The sequence below is a fragment of the Peromyscus californicus genome, unplaced genomic scaffold (assembly GCF_007827085.1).
Source record: "Peromyscus californicus insignis strain IS unplaced genomic scaffold, ASM782708v3 Scaffold_24__1_contigs__length_46423439, whole genome shotgun sequence".
Taxonomy (NCBI): domain Eukaryota; kingdom Metazoa; phylum Chordata; class Mammalia; order Rodentia; family Cricetidae; genus Peromyscus; species Peromyscus californicus.
In genome coordinates, this window is record NW_026294535.1 from 33,865,718 (window position 1) to 33,885,610 (window position 19,893).

At 44.8% G+C, this 19,893-nt stretch overlaps 1 protein-coding gene across 1 annotated transcript in view; it reads right to left on the reverse strand.

Annotated features, from left to right (window-relative positions):
* Window positions 1-19,893, reverse strand: part of Myrfl (myelin regulatory factor like) — a 109,664-nt gene that overhangs the window by 42,262 nt on the left and 47,509 nt on the right. The window contains exons 7-11 of the mRNA XM_052752885.1: window positions 16,462-16,661; window positions 13,719-13,791; window positions 12,497-12,607; window positions 10,945-11,035; window positions 4,912-5,112 (exon numbers count right to left, since the gene is read on the reverse strand). Of these exons, the coding sequence (XP_052608845.1) occupies window positions 4,912-5,112; window positions 10,945-11,035; window positions 12,497-12,607; window positions 13,719-13,791; window positions 16,462-16,661 (676 nt within the window). The remainder of the gene's footprint in view (window positions 1-4,911; window positions 5,113-10,944; window positions 11,036-12,496; window positions 12,608-13,718; window positions 13,792-16,461; window positions 16,662-19,893) is intronic.

Below are 19,893 nucleotides of genomic sequence, written 5' to 3' on the forward strand. Positions count from 1 at the left end.
AAGCCAAGGCTTTAAGATACACACTGCTAACTGCCATCCCCTAAAAAATTTCAGTCTAAATTATGGGGCCCAAGTGCCTTCTACTCTGCTCTAGCCTTCCCTTCTCAGTAACGTTCGAGGATTCTCATGTTGGAGAGCCTGTTTAGGGTACCAAGGTGTCCTGCTCAATTGAGTCTAAAGGTTTGCCCCCCAGCTTCTACTTAGAAACTGAAAAGGCAGTGCTAGTTCAAGGACAACCTTGAGGTAAGGAGGGGTCCCATACCCTTGGGTTGCTTGGGCCATTTTGCCTGAGGAAGTTTCTCTGAGTGAGTTGCCCTCTTTTCCCTCCCCAAGCTTCTCAGGGCTTAGTTCAGCATCCTTCTCCCCGGCTGTGTGTCTAATGATGTCCCCAGTTGTCATTGCCAAGTCCTCAATACAAATTCTACTGGTCTCCAGAAAACTGATAGCAAGGTAGTGAAGTTAATCTTCCCTAAAAACTGAATGTTTGCTCCAAAGGATTTTCCCCTTTAATTTGAAGGATCTTTTTAAAATAAATTCACAAAACAGCTACATCTAACTTTAATGACATTAATTTGAAAAAATAAACTGGCGACTTTTCTGTATGTTCCCTGATTTTTCTTTTAGAATATATGTGAAGTCAATGCTATTTTGGCAATTAGAAATACATCACCCAGGGACTTTTGGGTAAGATGGCAGACTAAAAGCCATCTCTAAGTGAGTGAATGACTATAGTTAGGGAAATAGGGTCAGCCCTGCAGTACTGCCCAGGCAAGCTTCTCACCTCAGGACCCACTGACTGACAAACATGTGCCTCATTCTCTAGTGAACTTCCTCCAAGGTCTGACTTGGCACCCACCACTGCAACCACAGAGGCCACTTGGAATAAGGCATGCTGGCCTGGGCCCTCTCCAAGTCAGCCTTAGATGCCTCTTCTAGCAAACACCTACAGAAGCTGTATCATCAGTGAGTTTCTACCACAGAGATCTGCAGTGACCACCAGACTGCCTGCCTCCCCTGCATCCATCCCCTATCTGCCACCCCCACCAGGGCATAACTACCAACAGCAGTGAATGGTAAAGCAGCTGCCACTGTCCCAAAGTTTATCAGGGCAGCTGTCCCTAGCACAGCCAGGATCAATTCAGTCCCCCGGCCCCCCACCCCACCTAGGAATCAGCATTGTTCATCCCCACTGCTCAGCTTCACAGAGGTATGGCTCCTGGCGTCTCAGAGAGACTTGCAAACCTGACCAGGGTAAGCACAGGATACTAATCCAGACAGTTAGAGCAGGACTGCCAACAGGAGTCATCCAGAAACAGCAGCTTTCTCTCACCTGCCTTCACGAGTTGTGAAGTAGCAGTTCTGGGGAACCCAGCACTCTGCCAGCACACACCAGGAAGAGAAAGTGCAGCACCAAATCCATTCTACAAAGCCTGCGTTATCCTGACACCAAAATCAGATAAAGACAGACAGACAACTAAAGTACAGAAGACCAGTTTCCCTGCTGACAACAGATGCAGAATTTCTCAACCGAATGCTTGCAAACTGAATTCAAGAACGTAGCAAGGTGACCCGTTATGACTAAACGGGCCCCGCCTCAGAGATGTAAGGCTGGTTCAACACGAGCAAATCAACAAATGTACTACACAGAATTAGTGGACATAAGGACAGAAATCACAAATCCTCCCAATAGAGGCACAAAAGGCATTTGACAAAATTCAGGGTGTCTTCATGATAAAAAGTCTTAGACAAATTGGTAATAAATGGAATGGACCTAAAAATAATGGAGGTTATATACAACAAACGTCCAGCCAGCATTATGTAAGTGGAGAAACTGGGAGCATTTCCTGTAAACTCTAGAATGAGAAAAGGTTCCCACTCGCATTCAGTCCGGTCCTCAAAGTCAGAACAGGAAGAGAAGAGAACGTTACAAGTGGGTTAAAATAGAAAGGAAGAATTAAAATTATCCTCATGCACCGATCATGTGATTCTATACTAAAAAGACCCTACAGACCTTTCTAGAAAGCTCCTTCAGTTATATTGCAGAACGCAATGATCAGCAGAGGAAAACCAGTGCTTTGGTCTATACAAATAGTAAACTTGCTAAAAAGGAAAAAAGAAAAATGATCCCATTTCCAATACCTAAAAATAAATAAATAAATAAAAATAAAGGACTAGAAACAACCCTAACCAAGGAAGTGAAGAATCTCTACAATGGAAACTTTAAATCTCTGGAGAAAAGACTGAAGAAGTTATCAGAAAATGGAAAGACCCATGGCCATAGGTTAGTAGAATTAATATTGTGAAAATTACCATTCTACCAAAAGCAATTTACAGATTCAATCAATACCAATAAAAATGTCTGAAACACTCTTCATAGAAATAGAAAAAAAATTTAAATTCATATGGAACCACAAAAGACCCCAGATAGCCAAAGCAATCAGCTCCCGAAACATTTTAAACCCACCGCAGCAGGGATTAAATTATGAGGTCTCTACACTCATGAATGGATTGATAAAGGGCTATAAGGAATGGAGTGTGGTTGTACGGGCCCTTACTCCCTACATTTAGAAAACAGAGGCAGGTCCATCTCTGTGAGTTCAAGTCCAGACTCGACTACCTAGCAAGTTCCAAGCCAGCCAGAGCTACATAATGGAATTCTTTCATATATATATATATATATATATATATATATATATATATATATATATATATATATATAGCTCAGAAAGTCAGACCTCTTTTCTTTGTGCTCCTCCATCTTTCTACCATGTGAAAATACTGTTCCACACACCTCCTTGGCACACCTTTAACTGCAGCCTTTGATAGACATTAAACCCGTCAGTGCCTTTATCTTGGAATTCCTTGTAATAGCCTGTAGAATTACGAGTAATAAATTTCTATTGTGTATAAATTGCCCAGTGACATTTCATTATAGCGCACAAATGGTCTGTGATCCTTCTAGAAACCCTGGAAGAATGGCGTTTTCATTAAAAGTTTGGAAAAACTGAGTCAGAGAGAGGAAAAGATGATGTTCACAGATCCACGCCAGTACCGATGACTTTACCACCGTCAATCTCATATCTGTAAGGAGTGGCAAACGGGGCAGCTGGAAGTTTTAGAAATATATCCACTTCACAAATACAGATAGAACACACATACTAATATGAGACAAATTTTTAATATATCATATTAATAGTATGTATTTTGTGCAAGTAAATCTACTGTTTACTTAGTTGTATACAGGTTAAAAAAATGTTCCACACATAGGGTCTTAGAAAAAACTCATGATGTGGGTGAAAGGCTCACACTCAAGCATTCTCTCCTCACGGATTGCAAGCCAGAAGCCTGACACACCCCTGGGTTAAGTCCTGAGCTGACACTGTCAGGGTACATCTCCAGCCTTCTAAACATAGTCCACAGTTCTCTTTGTCGCCTCAGGCTGCCAGGAACAGAGGCAGGAGTGGGGAGTTCCTCATCTGGAGTCTAAGGCGAGGGACACGTTACTTATACCAAGAATGCTTCCTAGAAGAACTTTAGAAGCTCCAGGGATGTTTGTTATTTAAGACAACCTATTTTCTTTAATTGAGAGCAAAATGTGATGACTTTTGGTAAATGAAACTCTATGGAAGCCCAGTGATAGCAACCAGGATTGTGGAGGACATTCTCAAATTGTGACACTCCACCGAGACTTCCGATTGAGCAGTCATAAGCCATTGGTGTGGCCAGATTCGAGAAGACGTCTGAGCTGGTATCAGCTGAAATGCATGTCTCTCTAAAGCTCGAAATTTAGAACTATAAGTTGGAAACGTATGCCAGGACTTTCTAGTCCTAAATTCCCACCCAAGGAGGAGGTCACAGCAACCCTAATGTGAACGGCAGCTTGGCAAGCAGTCTGAAAGTCAGCAGTTACAACCCTTCTTGGGAATCCTCTCAGCGGCCAGTTCAGAAAACCCAGAGCACATTTGCACTGGGAAAGGAACGCAGGCTGGAAGAGAGACCCCCGATTATCAGATTAGACCCACTATTGGTTAAAAGAAGAACAAGTAAAGGAGGGAAAATGAGGCTAAAACAATTCTTAGCAGTCTTGTGAGACGGTGGAAAAATGGTGGATATGGTGAAGGTAAGATTAGATACCAGAGAGGCTGGAATCAGGAGTGGCCTGACTCGAGACTCAGTCTTCATCCTGATCACCTTGGCCCACGGAGCTACCACAACTTTCCAGAATTTTGTACTCTTGTTGCAAGTAATTAGAAAATAAATAACTCCCGAGGGTCGGGCAGGCCCACTTCCATGTCACAGCTGAGGACCCTGACTTCAGCCAGGGGAAGCGCCTTTATCGAAGTGGCTTTTCGGGCCAGATTGTGTTATCCACTAGGCCACTGTCTGTCCTAAGTGGAGCAAGACACCAGGGGTCCGGCCCAGAGGTGGTTGTCCCAGGAAGGCCCCTGACTGGGGAGCTTTTCAAGTGCTCCCCAAAGATCTTACATGGGGGCCAATGCTTGCATGGCTAACAGAGCCAGTACAAGGGACCCTGGGAGGAAGGGGCTGGAGAAGTCTATGTCCAGCAACCCGATGGAGGGGTACCAATGGGAGACAGGAAACGTCGCCGAGCATGGAAGGAAGGCCCCGGCCTGGGGGAAACAACTATAAAACATGCTCTCCGTGACACCGGTGACATGCTACCGCTACCCACTGACTCTGTTCGGTAAACCTGTCCCCCAGGGAGAGGGACAGCTTTATAACTGCAGCAGAGATGCCCAGCAGTCCCAACCATCATTATCTTCAAGTAAGTTGTTACTTCACACCAACAGGTGACACAGAAACATGCCCTGGCCGGGAGTGTCAGACTGGAGTCCCAGGCACCTGACTGAGGTGTCCGAGGAAGGGCCCTGTGGCGTACCCCAGGCTCACCTCCTGGATATTCTCCTTCACCCGGCTGTCAGAGGGATGCAGGATGGTTCCCATCACTTTCATGTTGCCACAGACAACCAGGGCTTCGTCAGGTGCATCTGTGTTTATTCCTACTCGACCGTGACAGATGACGGCTTCTGGAACTTGTCCTCGCTGCCACAATGCATCACTGTCATTTTCAAACTGCCCAGGGTTAGAGGCCTGGGGAAACACAGTGGCATGTCACAGTTAAAGTTACGGTGGCAGAAACGGTTGATCATGAGTCCTCCGGAGCAAAGAAAAACAGACTGTTATCTGAGTCCTTCCCGTGAGACTCCCCTACTGGGTAGAACACTCTGATGCAGACAGATAACACTGAGAGCCCAGGAGAGCCAGAGAGGCCCCCAACAGCGGGAGCTCTGCATGCCATGGCTGAGAACATCCAATCTCTGTAACATTTCTCAGAGACTGCACTGGGTGTTCAGTTACATGGACAACTTTAAAAGATGGGGAGGGGGAGCGGGGACTAAAAAGGACTCTCATTTCAGACATAATAAGAATTTAAATTCAGAACAAAAAAATGTGCATTATTTAATGCTCAAGGAAATTAAAATACCTTGTGTTTAACTAGCCTTTTATAACTGCAAAACACTCATATGAGTGATTTCTATGCAATTGACAAACACCACAAACATATAAAATACACCTCAACTACTCCCTAAACATGGGTGGTACTGTGGAATAGTGACAGCTACATTTTTTTGTGGTAATTCATACAGTGATTCTGATAGAAGCACCGTTATGCTCCTTTATTGACGCTGGCACACCGAAAGGACAATAAATTGCCCAAGAACAGGTAGAAAATCAGTGCTACATTTCCTCTGATTACTAAAGAATGACTCAAACTTTGCTGTTTCACAATGTGGCCTAGAGGTAGCCCCGGCAATCTTTAAAAACAACCCAAGTGAAACTCTTGGGCCAGCCAAGGTTCTGAAGACTTTCCTTCCAATAAAACCCTTTGCCAAAGAATTTCTACCGGGTTACACTCTTTCCTCCCGGCTTCCCTAGAGCTGATGAACGTGTTTCCAAATACCTTGCATAGGGGTCTCCAAATCCCTCCCATTCCTCACAACAAAATCTGCTTTCTTTTTCTAAATGGTGATGTGTTCTTCTAAATGTGATTTTTGCATTTGTAGATAGTCGTGGAGAATCCAGATTCACTAGGACCCTGACACCTCAGCGGATAACACTAATACAGTGACCTCACTTTTGCCCATCTGGTGGGCCTCGCGTACCTAGGCACCATTTACCCAGTAGACAGACCAAGGAGTCATCATGCCAGTTTGCTCATGAACACACACAGGGAGACCTAGGAACTGGGGTGGGCAGCAGAGGCAGTGTTCACGAGACACTTTTTTGGTATTGCTTGAATGTTCTGGTACCTGCATGTGCTATACACTAAAACAAAATAAAATAAATAAAAGAAGCCACCAAGGTTAGCAGCTCTTAGTTTGATTTCAACTGAAGAACTTTTGGGCAACTCCCACCTCCTCTTCTGTTTCTGCCATCTAAAAACTTAAGACGTCTCAGAAGACCCCGCCACTGACCCTTCACAGACAACAGCAGTGGGAAAATCCAAACCAACAGCTTGAAATGCTATTTTATATAAATTCACTTAAACAAAAGCTTTTCTGCAAGATCCCTGGAGCCCTTTGGATGGGAACTGTGAGTTGGCTTTGACTCAAATTCTTTTATGGTGAGCGATCAACAGAGACACAAGGCGAGCGCTGATTAGAACCACTCTGAGGCAACACACCAGGACAGGGATGGACTCTTGATGCTAGCGAGCTCTGGGATAATTCTTATCATGTTGGTAACTGGATACTGGAGGAACAAATGTAAGTAGATTTTTTTTTTTTTTAACGCAACACTTACTTGTTTCATCAGCTAAAGCTAAATCCCTCGAATGTGTTCAAATTTTCTCACAAAGGGACACAGATCCACAATGAATACTAAGAAGGGGTCATCATCTCAAGTGAAAAATACTGTAAGATCTATGCATCTCCTTCCCCTCCCCGGAACCCAGGTCTTCATGTGTCAAAGCGGTGTGTACTGTACCCTCTCCACAGTGGTGGCTGGACACCAAACACCAAAATGGTTTCGTTTACTTCCCTAAAATATTTTTGTCTCATGGTTTCATATGTTTAGGGAAGACTTGAACATTCTAGTCTGGGTTATGAAACCCACTGGTGGTAGGACTCTAGGGTGGCCATTTATCTCTGGGTGCCAGCATTATCTCTTGAAGAATAGCGATAACCCTACTTATTGTCTTTTCACATCTCCAAAGGCTATTGTGGGAGTAAGTGAAATCGTGTGTGCGTGAACAGTCTGCAAGCTGAATTAACACAAATTCATCCTCCACGTTTGACTGGATGCAGCCATCACTGAACAACACACCTGCGGAATCACAGTTCCCGGGACTCCTTTCTGCAAGAACACAATGCAAAGGGCGCCCCCTGCAGGTGCTTGGGTAGCAAACAGCATTAGAAGTGGTTTGAGTCCGGAATGAAGATCGCTGGAATTTCTTTGTCTCAGCTTTGTTTATGGCTCTAAACACAGTCAAGGCCCCAGTAGGAGAGCTTGGCCTTAGCAAGCAGCTTTTAGGAAATCAATCTGTGCCTCTTCTGAAAGAGTTACTAAAATTGGGTCCAAAGATATTCTTCAGCAGGGCCATACAGGGTGGTGTACGGATTCACAGCTATCCATTGCCGGGAGCTTGTTAGAAATGCATATTCTTGGACATCTCCGGCTATTAAAATAAAAACTCTGGGGTGGACATGGCTATCTATCTATGTCTGCACAAGCTCCCCGAGTAGGTAGGGGTGTGTGTGTGTGTGTGTGTGTGTGTGTGTGTGTGTGTGTGTGTACACATGCATGCCCATGCGTAGGGAAAGAAAATTTGTGACCAGAAATCTCCAAGAGCACATGAAAAGGAGCTGGTTCCCAGGATAGGCCTTTTCTAGCCTGATCTCTCGCCAGTCATGCAGATGCTGCTGTCTTTGGTGTTGACTTTCTACCACGGTGTGGTTTGCAGGGGGAAAGCAGGAATCCTTTCTCCCAGAATGAAACAGAAATAATGTGTTTCTTTTTAAAAGGAGAAAATCTCAAAGTATCTTTGAAAGACAGACAAAGTAATTGTTCCACTGCTTGCCATACAGCACCCCCAAACCAGCTCTAATTAAATATTTCAGAAAGGAAAGCTGAGCTGAAGAAAAGCCTCATCCAGGACCTCAAAGGAACTCCACCCAGGAAGGCTCCCAAAAGCAAAGGCCTGGGAAATACATCTGTTGATTGGAGACTAAACTAGTCCATTTACACCACAGGCACGTTTAATGTATTTCTAAAGCTGTTAGGTGGACAATGACTGAAATCAGGCCACCATTCTCCCTCCAAGGAGAATTTTTGACAAATGTGGTGTCCTGGACACCTCCCAGAGGCCAGAGTCTCAGGGGCAGTCCTCATACCGCCCCTTCTATCAAACAGGAAAGCACTGATTTCCACTTGAGAAATGGCTCAAGTCCACAAAACTAAATCTGATTTTCTTTTGTTTGTTTTTGGTTTTTGGTTTTTCGAGACAGGGTTTCTCTGTGTAGCTTTGCGCCTTTTCCTGGAACTCGCTTTGGAGACCAGGCTGGCCTCGAACTCACAGAGATCCGCCTGCCTCTGCCTCCCGAGTGCTGGGATTAAAGGCGTGCGCCACCACCGCCCGGCTTCTAAATCTGATTTTCAAAGAGCGGCTCCCTCTCCCCTTGGCATAGCCAAGCATGCAAAGCCTTTCATTATTAAACTTTCCTTCTTGTCTTTTATTCTGGAGCTCAAGCTGACAGAACTATGGCCTTAGAGGCCACACTTGATTCTTGGGTACAATGCAGTATCGACCTGTATGTATCGACCACACAGACATGGTCCCTTCTAGAGTGTTGAGCGCAGCAAACGCTGGGCGAGCATTTCTAAAACTACCTGAATTAAACAATAATGCCATCTCTTACATTTTTCTTCTCTCTCTCTCTCTCTCTCTCTCTCTCTCTCTCTCTCTCTCTCTCTCTCTTTCTTCCTTCCCCCCACAGTGTTAACCATTTCAGTGGACTGAGGAGTCCGCTTCCACTTTCACACCTGTGTTTTGGAACGAGCATGAACTAGCATCAGTGAGATGGTTTCGGCTTGGGTGTGTTACCTTTGTTCTTTTCTAGGGTAAGTTGGTGTCTCCTAGTGTATTGCTACAGCAAGGTGCTCTCTTTAACCAAAAATAATAGCTGGAAGGAAGCTACTGTCTCTGAGGTACAATATGACTCTAAATTTTAAAAATTGAGAAAATAGCGTAACACCTAATCTGTGCTGAGTGCCTGCCACTCGGTGTGTTTCATATTCAGACTACATGTGAGTTCCGCCAACTTCCAAGCTCCCGAGCTCACCATATGAGCTCACACCGGTGACCTTCGTGCTGTGATGAGGAGGTGTCGGTTAACAGAGTTTCCAGTTAGCGGAGTTCGGGTGAGCTGGGCTCCCTTCCTCTCCTGGAAGTTCCTGTGTGAACTTGCAGGGTACTGAGGGCACAGCCAGCCCGGGAAAGGAAAAACCCTACTGCCAGGTAAATTATTCGAAGAATGCGGGTGACTAGTAGACTTCATGACTGAAGTGCTAATCACAGGACAGCGTTAGTCAAGGCTCCAGACTGCACTGTCTAGCCCACTGACCTATGCTGTCTCATTCCTTCTGAAGTCAAAAACAGTGAGCAACCTGTTTTCTGGACTTGAATTCAAATCAAACTTGCTAGCATAGCAATCCGGATTATACCAGATGAGATGTCCAGGATGGCTCTGACCCCGGGGGATTGGGCAGACATCTCTGTGATTGGCTGCCTGTTTTTTGCCTCCAAAGAGCCTCACTGGCCTACAGTTACGTCAAAAACAGCCTGTGTATGAACAGCTGGCTTTTCATGCAAATATTTTTCTCCACCTCTGTCATGACCTCACCTCCAGTAAAATTTTTAGGGTAACTGAAGGGTTTTTACTAGTTGGTAGCTTATTAGTTTTAACTGACTGAAAGAATCACAGAGGATTCTTTGTTTCAAACATGCTCGAAGCAGGCAAGAAGAAACATCGCTTTCTCTTAAGTGGGTAGATGTGTCCCCAGGGCCTTGGGTTGGTAGCCGTGATCATGGGCATGCCCACAGTGAATGAAGCTAGCTACCTACAGGAGCTTCACAGCCTCCCTATGTCACAGCACAGCCTCACTCACCCAAGGCTGCCATGCCTGTGGAACCTGTTCCTCACGCCCTGGAGCTCTCAGTGGCAGCCAGTCTGGACTCTCAGCCGCAGCTGCAGCCTCTAGTGGCTTAATGTTCCTGTGTCTGCCAAGACGCCCATCCGCAGCTGCAACCATTCAGCAAACGTGTTGAGCTTTTTACAGTGTGTGAGGCAGTGGCCCAGATGCCCTGGGGTCAGCAGTCACATTGGGACACAGGAAACCTTCCTGGTGCTTCCCTCACTCATCAGGCCTGGGTCAGAGGGAACTGGGCTGCGGTGCAGACTCCATTGTTTACGAGCTGAGTGATCCTGCAACCAGACCTCTGTTCCTCTGACTATATAGAGAATACTCATAGAGTGAAAATGCATCATCAGTATAAAGTGGTATCATGTGTAGATGTTTAACCAGCACCTCCCACAGAGAGTCATTGTCAGGGTTTCCCAACCTCAGTACCATGGCGTTTGGGAAGGGAATGCTTCCGGTGGGCATGTTGCCCTGTGCATTGTAAAGTATCCCACAGCGTCTCGGGTCTCTACGCACGAGATGTCAGGTGTGTTGAAAGACCCTCAAGAGACAAAACTGCCCTTGGTTGAGAACCACCATATAAAAACTAACATAGTTTCTGCTATTACCACCATCAACAGCAGCCGTTAGGAAAAAGTACACCTCACGTATGTTACAAATTCAGCGTCTTCCTACAAGGGAGAAAAGCATACACAGTCCGGAAAACCAGAGAGCTAAGCTTACCCGAACAATGATCCTTTCAGATACGTGAGCAGCCAACAGGTAGAACTGGTCCTGATTAGCAGCATACAGTCCGACCACCAACATGAAGTATCTAATTCAGAAAGAGCAGATGGATGGGGGCACATCAAAGAATGCATTTGGTGCACATATATACAAGCAGGAAAGGCACTCATGCACATAAAATAAATGTGGGAAGAAAAAAGTTTTCCAGGCCACACCCTCTTTGCTCATGGTAGTGTTTCAACCTATGAAAAGGATCAAAGAGAGACTGGGGGTACACACATCCAGAGCTGACTGTAGATCTCAGGCAGGGGACTGGGAGACACTCTCCTCTGCTGGGAAACAGAAGTCTTTCTTGAGGGCCCGGGGGGGAGGGGGGGCTGAGGGGTGAGGATGGGGGGGGGCTTATCCTGAACACAGCAGTTCCTGTGGCAGGGATCCTAACTCCCGAGCCACTCCAGAATCCCTCACAGTGGCACTCTAGTCTTTTCAGTTTCTAGACAAGAATTCTCCCCTTGAACCAAATCAAATCAATATTAATAACGATGGCTTTCGTTGTTGTTATGGACTCCCACTGAGGACTCAGAAGTTGGCACATATTGGGCTAAACAGTTAGTCACGCCATTTCTTCAGATCCCCTAAAATATACTGGAGGAAGTATTGTTCTCACGTTATTTTATAGATTAGGAAATGAACTACAGATGAGACCAGTAGCATCCGGGGTGGTGTGGCCATAGACAGAAATTCATTTCAGACAGGTTAAGTTACACGCCTAAGGTCACTGATCTAGCAAATAACAGTGTCACGTCCAAACTCCATCCCACCCAACAGCACAGCGTCTGTCCTGGGACCAGTGGCTCTCCCATTTGAGCCCGCATCAGAACTACCCAGAAGGCTTGTGGAGCTACAGCTGGCTAAGCTCCCTTGCCAACACCTGAGTCAGCAGATCCTGGTGAGGCTTGAGAGCTTGTATTTCCAAATGTGCCCTGGTAGCTGCCATCTCTACCAGACAGGCCTCGAGGAGCCAGTGTACATTATTAAGGAACTTTTCCTCATTTTTTCTTCTTTCCTTTTTGATTTTTTCCCTTTTCCTTTCCTTTTGTTTTTGGAGACAAGGTCTTACTACATAGTCCAGGTTAGCCTTGAACTCAAGATCTCCCTGCCTCTGCCTCCCAAGTGCTGGGATTATAGGTATATGCCAATCTGCCCAGCTTTTTTTCCCTACTCTTTCTTTAAAAAAAAATGTGTGGGGGGGGTAGTTTCAGGTCCAGCACACAGGCTTGCTAAGTACAGTCAGTCCTCAACCCAAGAGCAAGGAGCAGAACACGTAGTCACCCATCTAGAGAACCAGGAGTGGGAACTGCAGGGTGCGGGGATGGGATAACAAAGATGTCCGGGTAAAATGAGATATGTCAATAATAAACCAAGCCGGAGAAGGGAGGAGATCCGTGAAGCAGGCTGGGTAGTTCCGTGGATGGAGGGGGGGGCACTGAAGGCCGCTTCCTGGCTAGGTGATGTGTCTGGCAACTCTTGTTCACAGTGACCCAGGTACCTCTGGTCGGGATTTGGCTTCCCCTTCTTTCTCATGTTGTTGGCTGTGGTTTCGCTGAAGTGTAACCGTCCCAGCGTCACTTTGGTAACCTGGTCAGTCAGGAGGTCAATTCTAAAACAAACAACGGAAGTGTGAAAAGACAGCAAAAGAACGCAGCGCTGGATCGCGTCTGGTCTCCCGAGACCCTCAGTGTGTTTGGTCCCGTGTTCTCACCACACTGCAGAGGCAGCATGCTCTAGGGGTTGTCACTTAGGTAGGGATCCAGAGCACGGGGAGGAGTGTCCACCATGGAAGGTCACAGAACGACTCCTTGCTAACAGAAGCTATGCTTCAGGTTCTGGACCCAAGGACCAGGAACTCAACCTGTACCAACGGGTTCCTGTTGCCTCCACAGCGGGAGGCAAGATGCTCTCACGTGTGTTGCTACACTGTTGCTACAGCACCCCACTCCTCACAAGTGACCTCTTTGGGTTCTTCCAGAACTCTGGCTTCTCCTTCAAGTAGGTGACCTCCCACAGCTAAGCAACAGGAGGCAGCATCCTTCTAAGAAAAGCCACTGCAGCCTGCCCAAGCAAGGGAGCACCACCCCCTCCTGCATCCCCCCTCCCGCCCCATGTGCCAGATCATGAGCCTGGGCTCCACGGCATTTTGTATGAGTGGCTCTGTCCAGGCTCTAGAAGCATCCTGCCTCGAATGAGCTTGACTACAGTCTCAGCCACCTCCACTGCATCCGGGCCAAATAAGCCGGGGAACGGATGCCGCCTCACGCCATGCTAGAGAGAGGGCTCTAACTTGTTACTTCATTACTGCTGTGGATGCTACCATGGGTGCAAGCTCTCACACCAGCAACTGTCCAGGTCACCGTGAAATACATGGGGAAATGAACTGTATGCACGCATGTCGGAAATATTGAAAATTCAACCAAAATTGTGCTAATCCAAATTAAAATTAAAGTATCTATCTCAAGGAATCAAATTGTTAGCAAGTTCATCAGTTATCAAAGCTTCTAAGAAGAATGGTGAGTTTTTGCATGGACCTTTTCATAAAGATTTTTTTGCAATGATCTCAAAGCTTTATTTTTATTGATAAACATGTGTTTATAATACTAGCATCCTATTACTAACTTAAATCTATTATGGGTTCTGTTGTAAACAGGAAAAACAAATAATACTAGTCACCTTCCCCAAACCTTCACCAAGACACTCAGAAAAGAAATTCTTACTTAACAGGATCGAAAGTCTTTTTGCTCCTATCTGCTTGGGACTGTTCAATAGCAATCACTTGATTAGTGGCTTCTACCTGTATGGGAAGACAAAAAGTAAATCAGTTACTTAATCAGTCAACTTTCTAAAATTAATGTGCATTCATAGAAAATGTTCAGGTACTTAGAACCTTTGCCAGGGTACCAGGCTAGACTCCCGGGGGCGGGGGGGGGGGGGGGTCTGAATTCTAAAAAAGACACGTTAGACCAGATAGTGGGCACTGTCCACCAGCAGCATGTCACTGATGGTAAGAGAGAGATGCCTGCATAATTAAATGATGGAATATAGAGTGAGCTATTAAAAGACCAAATTATCAGAAGCAAAAATGAATAAAAATAAAAATAAACTAAACAAGAGCAAGGCAGCTCAAAGGATACATCCATCATCCATCCATCCATCCATCCATTCATTCATCCATCCATTCATTCATCCAACCTCCACCCATTCATCTATTCATTCATTCATTCATCCATCCATCCATTCATCCATTCATTCATCCATTCATCCATCCATTCATCCATCCATCCATCTATTCATTCATTCATTCATTCATCCATCCATCCATCCATCCATTCGTTCATTCAGCCATTCATTCATCCATCCATCCATTCATTCATGATTTAGTGAGCACCTACTATGCACCAGGCACCACTCTAAGCATTATAGATAAGTGGACAAAGCAGTCAATTCTCTTATTACTGCCCTTTTCTTTCTAGAAGAAAAAAAAGTGAATAAAATTGAAAATGGACCAGATGAATGCACTTGGATGTACACACAGAAATACAGTGAATTCCAATAATATGTATGATTAATACATATTGGTAGGTATAATGTAAAAGTGAATAAAAATCACTAGGCCTGGTGGTACAAGCCTGTAATGGCAGGTGCTTGAGAAGCCGAGGCCAGTAATCAGGTTCATACTTGTCTGGGTGACAAATGAATTTAAGAACAGCGTGGGCAACTAAGTGGAATCCCATCTCAGAAGAGAAAATGAAAAAGAAGTCTGGGAATAGAGTTCAGTTAGTCCTTGCCTAGCATGTATGAGACCATTGATTGCTCCCTATTAACATACACATACGCGTGAGTGCGCACACACACACACACACACACACACACACGTCAGTTCTGGCAGAGCCTAAGTTCTAATATGAAGGAGCAGTGGCGTGGTTTCTAAGTAATACATGAGATGGTGTTTCTTCTACAGCCGCTACACACCCTATTCTGTGAACACTGCCCGCACAGTGCTCCCATTCACTGCATGTGGGCATTCATACTGGGGCAGTCTTTCTAGGCAGCAAAGAGGCAACTGACATCGATCCCCTCTTGGAATGTATCCCCCGGCACCCATGGAGGCACATACATGTTCAGTGAAGTTTTGCTAAGAACTCTACAAGACAGAAATGAAATTTCCAATAATAAAACCCTTCATATTATGCGTCCTTAGAACACAAAACTGTGTCGGCTTTGTTAACAGGATCCCAAGAAGTCTGCACTACCACAGACCTTCATAACGGAAGGTCAGCAGGATACCATTCATTATAACAAGAGTGAAATTAGTCTACTGACTGCTGGACCTCGACAGGGAACCTTCCATCTCTTCACACATTCCTATTATGGACCAGCATTTTTGCGGTGGACACATTATTTCCATACTCATAAAAACATGTTTGATGGTTGTTGCTTGTTTGCTCATTGTCTGTATTTGATTTTTGCTGCTGGTTCCTTTTAAGAGTTCAGCTGGAAACAAAGGGGGTTGGTGGATACAACATCCAGCTACATTTCAGAAGACACCACACCTAAGCTGAGGTCCACCATTAGGATGAAGTCTATGTGTACTGGACACCACTTCTCCTCAGGGGCTGGACAGGAGATATTTTGGCCACTCTCAAACCACACTGCGTGCATATTAGAAGAAGCACAGTTGAGCTGTTGGTGACTGCCAAAGCGAGGCATCAGACTCAGACTGACCAAGTTGCAGATGTGCAACCCAAATAAATGACTGCTATTACCTTTAAGTCACTAATATTTGCGATAGGGATCATGTAGTGTGGATAAAGCGACTCTGCCGTTACTATCCTAGATGAATTATGTAACACCACTGGGCCTCTGTTTCCCTGTGTTAAACTACAGAAAGGGGGCGCTGACTAAATAATGATTCTTTAGCTTTTGAAGTTGGAGAACGCTCTGAGAACTGGGTTAAGACTGAATCCACTCCCTGTGGTCACGCACCAGCATCAACACGGACATGGTTGAGAGCAAACGCACTAAGATGAGGCTACAATGTACACACTGGAAACTAAAAGCCACAGTTGGAGGCGATGTGGTGCCCAGGTTGGGGCTCACATCTGAGGAAGTGGCAGATTCTACTTCCTTTATCTTGGACCTTTATTCACCAGGCTGGAGGAAGCACAAGCCGCCTCCCTGAGACATCCATGCAGAGAAGAGCTGATGCCGCCCAGCATCAGGCGACAGGAAGCCTGAATGTGACTGGCACATCAGAAACCGCACAGGGGCCTTCTCTGGCTGACAGCAGGAGAGGGGTGAGCTGTGACAGCCACACCTGACCAGGTGGCAGCTTTGGGGTCTGAATAAGTTACAGCTGTTATTTTTACATCACTGAGGTCTGAGGTTAGGATTATGAGGTAATAGGTAACTAGAACACTTAAGAAATACTGGTCAAAGTAAATTGAATTAATAAAAGACCTACCTTAATTCCAAAAGCTTTCAAGTAAAACATTTCTATTGGCTGAAGGCCCGTTTGGGTTTTAACAAACTTCGGACTTCCCCAGACTTGGATATGGATAGTTATCTGGAAATGGTTCTTCTTTTGACAAACAAAAGCTTCATCTACTGGCGAGAAGGTGAATCCTTTGTCCGTCACCACTTGATAGCCCACATCAGGCCTGAAAAGAGAGGGATCATGAAACCAATTGCACGGTGTTTGCTTTTTTTCATTGATGGTATCAGGAGTATAAGCAGCCCATTGTGCAGAGCTCACTGGGCAAAGTCCCCTTTGCTACATTTAATCAATCCACTTCCTGCATTTCTACTGCAGAAATGAAAATAACATTTTTGAAGCACACTGGCCTTTTTAAAATCTTATAAGGAAGCAGTACAGATTTTGCCAAATGGAACCATTGTTTCCCCGGAATTCTCCTTGGTGCTTTCTGAACTTTTAATCTGACTCCACACCACACCGGAGAAAGGGGGAGGCTAGAGGCTCAGCAGTCACCACATCACTCACAGTTATTTATCTAGGGTACAACTAATATCCTCCCTTTAAAAGAAACTCCTAAAGGGCTAGGGACAACTCTAAACCAAGTTACCCCGAGTCAGTCATTGTACTGACTGGAAACACTTTCTCCCCTGGAATATTCTCCGTCCCTTGGGTCCTTCCAATCTGGTAACAGCACTGAAAAACACCTCAAGGATTTCCTCTGCAGAAAAGAGAGGGACAGCAGCAGAGTGGCTAGTCAGAATTTTGGCTGTATTTAATATTTCCAGTAGTAATGTTCTGTGTATAATAGGATTAATAAAAATATTTTAAGTGTTAATAAAAGGGGGCCAAAGAGATGGCTCAGCAGCCAGGTGTGTGCACTGCTCTTCCAGCAGATCTGAGTTCGGTTCCCAGCACCCACTCTGGGCAGCTCACACCCACCTGGACCTCCAGCTCCATGAGAATTCAACCCCCCTGTCCTCCATAGGCACCTGCACTCATGTGTACATAGCCCCATGCAGACATATAATTAACAAAGTCAACCTTTTAAAAAATATTAATAAAATGAATGCATTGGATGCTAACATCCTTAACTAGACACAAACATGTAAAAGCTGTGAACTTCCTTGGTAAGCTTTTCCTGTACATGCTGCTGATGTGGAGCATGGTTTTTAATTCATCAAGGCTCCTAAAACGGGACTTCTTGCTCAGGAAAACAGTTCCTCCTCAGAGCCAGGAGTGAGAGTGAGGACAGGGGTACCCACTGGTCTCTTGTGGGACTACCTGCTTCCTGAGGTCCCAGCGAGGGTGGCTGTTAATCACAAAAGCATAGAGCTTTGAAAATTTTGTTGTAACTCCAAAACCAGAAACTGTTAGTGGGTCTCTTGGGACAGGGATGTCCACGTCCTTTCCGAGTTGAGTACCTGCCAATGGATGGTGTCCCTGCATCATTGATTGCCTTCAAGTAACCAAGTGAAGGTCCGGCAATCTCAGTGCTCACCAGCAGCAAAGGAAAGACCATTGACAAAGAATTTGAGGAAGACTAGGTGTCTTCTTCTGTCTAGGATCTTGAGATTGATTCTGGTTTCCGCAGTTAATCCGCTAATGCGCTTCTTAAACTGTGGGTCATAACCCCACACAGGGCCCACAAAACTGAATGGGCAAAATTTCAGTGCCAAAGAAATTAGTAACAGTAACAGGTTTGTGGCCAACAGTTAATTAAAATCAAATGTGCGCCGGGCGGTGGTGGCACACGCCTTTAATCCCAGCACTCGGGAGGCAGAGCCAGGCGGATCTCTGTGAGTTCGAGGCCAGCCTGGGCTACCAAGTGAGTTCCAGGAGAGGCGCAAAGCTACACAGAGAAACCCTGTCTCGAAAAACCAAAAAAAAAAAAAAATCAAATGTGCAGTGAATACATGTTTCTGGGTGCGTTTGCTCATGTCATGTCATGTTGTATGACGTCACTGCACCCTCAGTTCTGAACACACACGGGCACGTTGTAGTACGCACACCAACGCACCACACAAGGCCGGTGATGGCTGCCTGAAACACGGCTCACATTCCAAACAACTGTATGTTATAGGGTGTAGTGTTTCTACTGTCCGTACAAATATCTTTGTTCTTACAGAAAGGAAAAAGCTTGATTACAGAAAAGAAACTTTTTAATATTTTCTTATCATAATTACTCAGCAGGTAAGGATCCAATTAGTATATCTTTGCACTGGACTGTGTTTGAATATTTGATTTTAAAAATTGCTGTTTGAGTTGCCAACTTGAGTTTCATTTAAAAAAAAATAATTAAATGAATTTTGGCTTAGAGTTTGGATAGAATTGCCAAGTTTCTGAAATGGTCTTAAATACACCTTTCATAATGTTATACTATATACTTCTGTGAATCAGTGTTCTCAGCATTAATAATAAAATCAAAACATCTATAAACTCTGAAAAACATTGAAGGTATTCCATATCTTACAGTATCAAATATGAGCCAAGATTTAATTATTTATATAAAAATTAACACACACCCATCTTGTTAGTACGCAAATTTGTTTTTCTTTTTTAAATGGTGAAATTATGTTTCTACCAAAGAACTGTTTTTCAAATATTTTGTGTACCTATCTTACATACCTTCCCAGGGTTGTATAAAAATTGTTCAGGAGAAAGGGCTGTGAGTGGGAAATGTTGGAGAAAGCCAAGTCTAAAGACTAGATGGTGAAGTTATGCTGACTTATGGGTAATAATAACTGTCTGGGTGAGAAAGGAAGACTTTTGCGGTGTTTCATACCTCACTGTCAATAACCCTGAAAGAGGCGGGCTTACATCTCACACAAGAACCCACTGAAGAGACGAGCAGCTGGAAGCAGACATGGAAGGGCCATTGAGAACTAAACAGGGTTATGCTGAACTGTGACAGTTTCTGACTAAAAATCCGTCTCCTCACTGCAGAAGGAAATTCTTCTTTTGACATCAGAAATGACCCAGGAAGCCAACTGAACTCGTTTTGCCAACTCTCTTTGGTAGTTCATGCTTGAAACACCCAGGGAAAGGCAGGTTAATAAATGTTAATCCCCAACCTCATTGTTTTGAGGTAATCTAGGGAAACAAGATTTTCATAACAAATTAAACATATTTACCTATAAACAAGTAAATGATTTTCTGTCTCAGTGACTTGAATAGTCAAATCAAGAGAGCTTGAATAATAATCTCAGTGAATGCTGCCTTTTGTGTATGTGTGTGTATGTGTGTGTGTGTGTGTGTGTGTGTGTGTTTCTTTAGAAAAAGTGAATGATGCCTAAGTACTCAAAATAAATCTGCCTCTGTACCTTTGAGTTGATTCCATCTAGGGTCTCCTTTTTTTTCCAGATCAGTGGAGCACAGTCAGGCTGTTGAAATAGACGTGTGTGTGTGTGTGTGTGTGT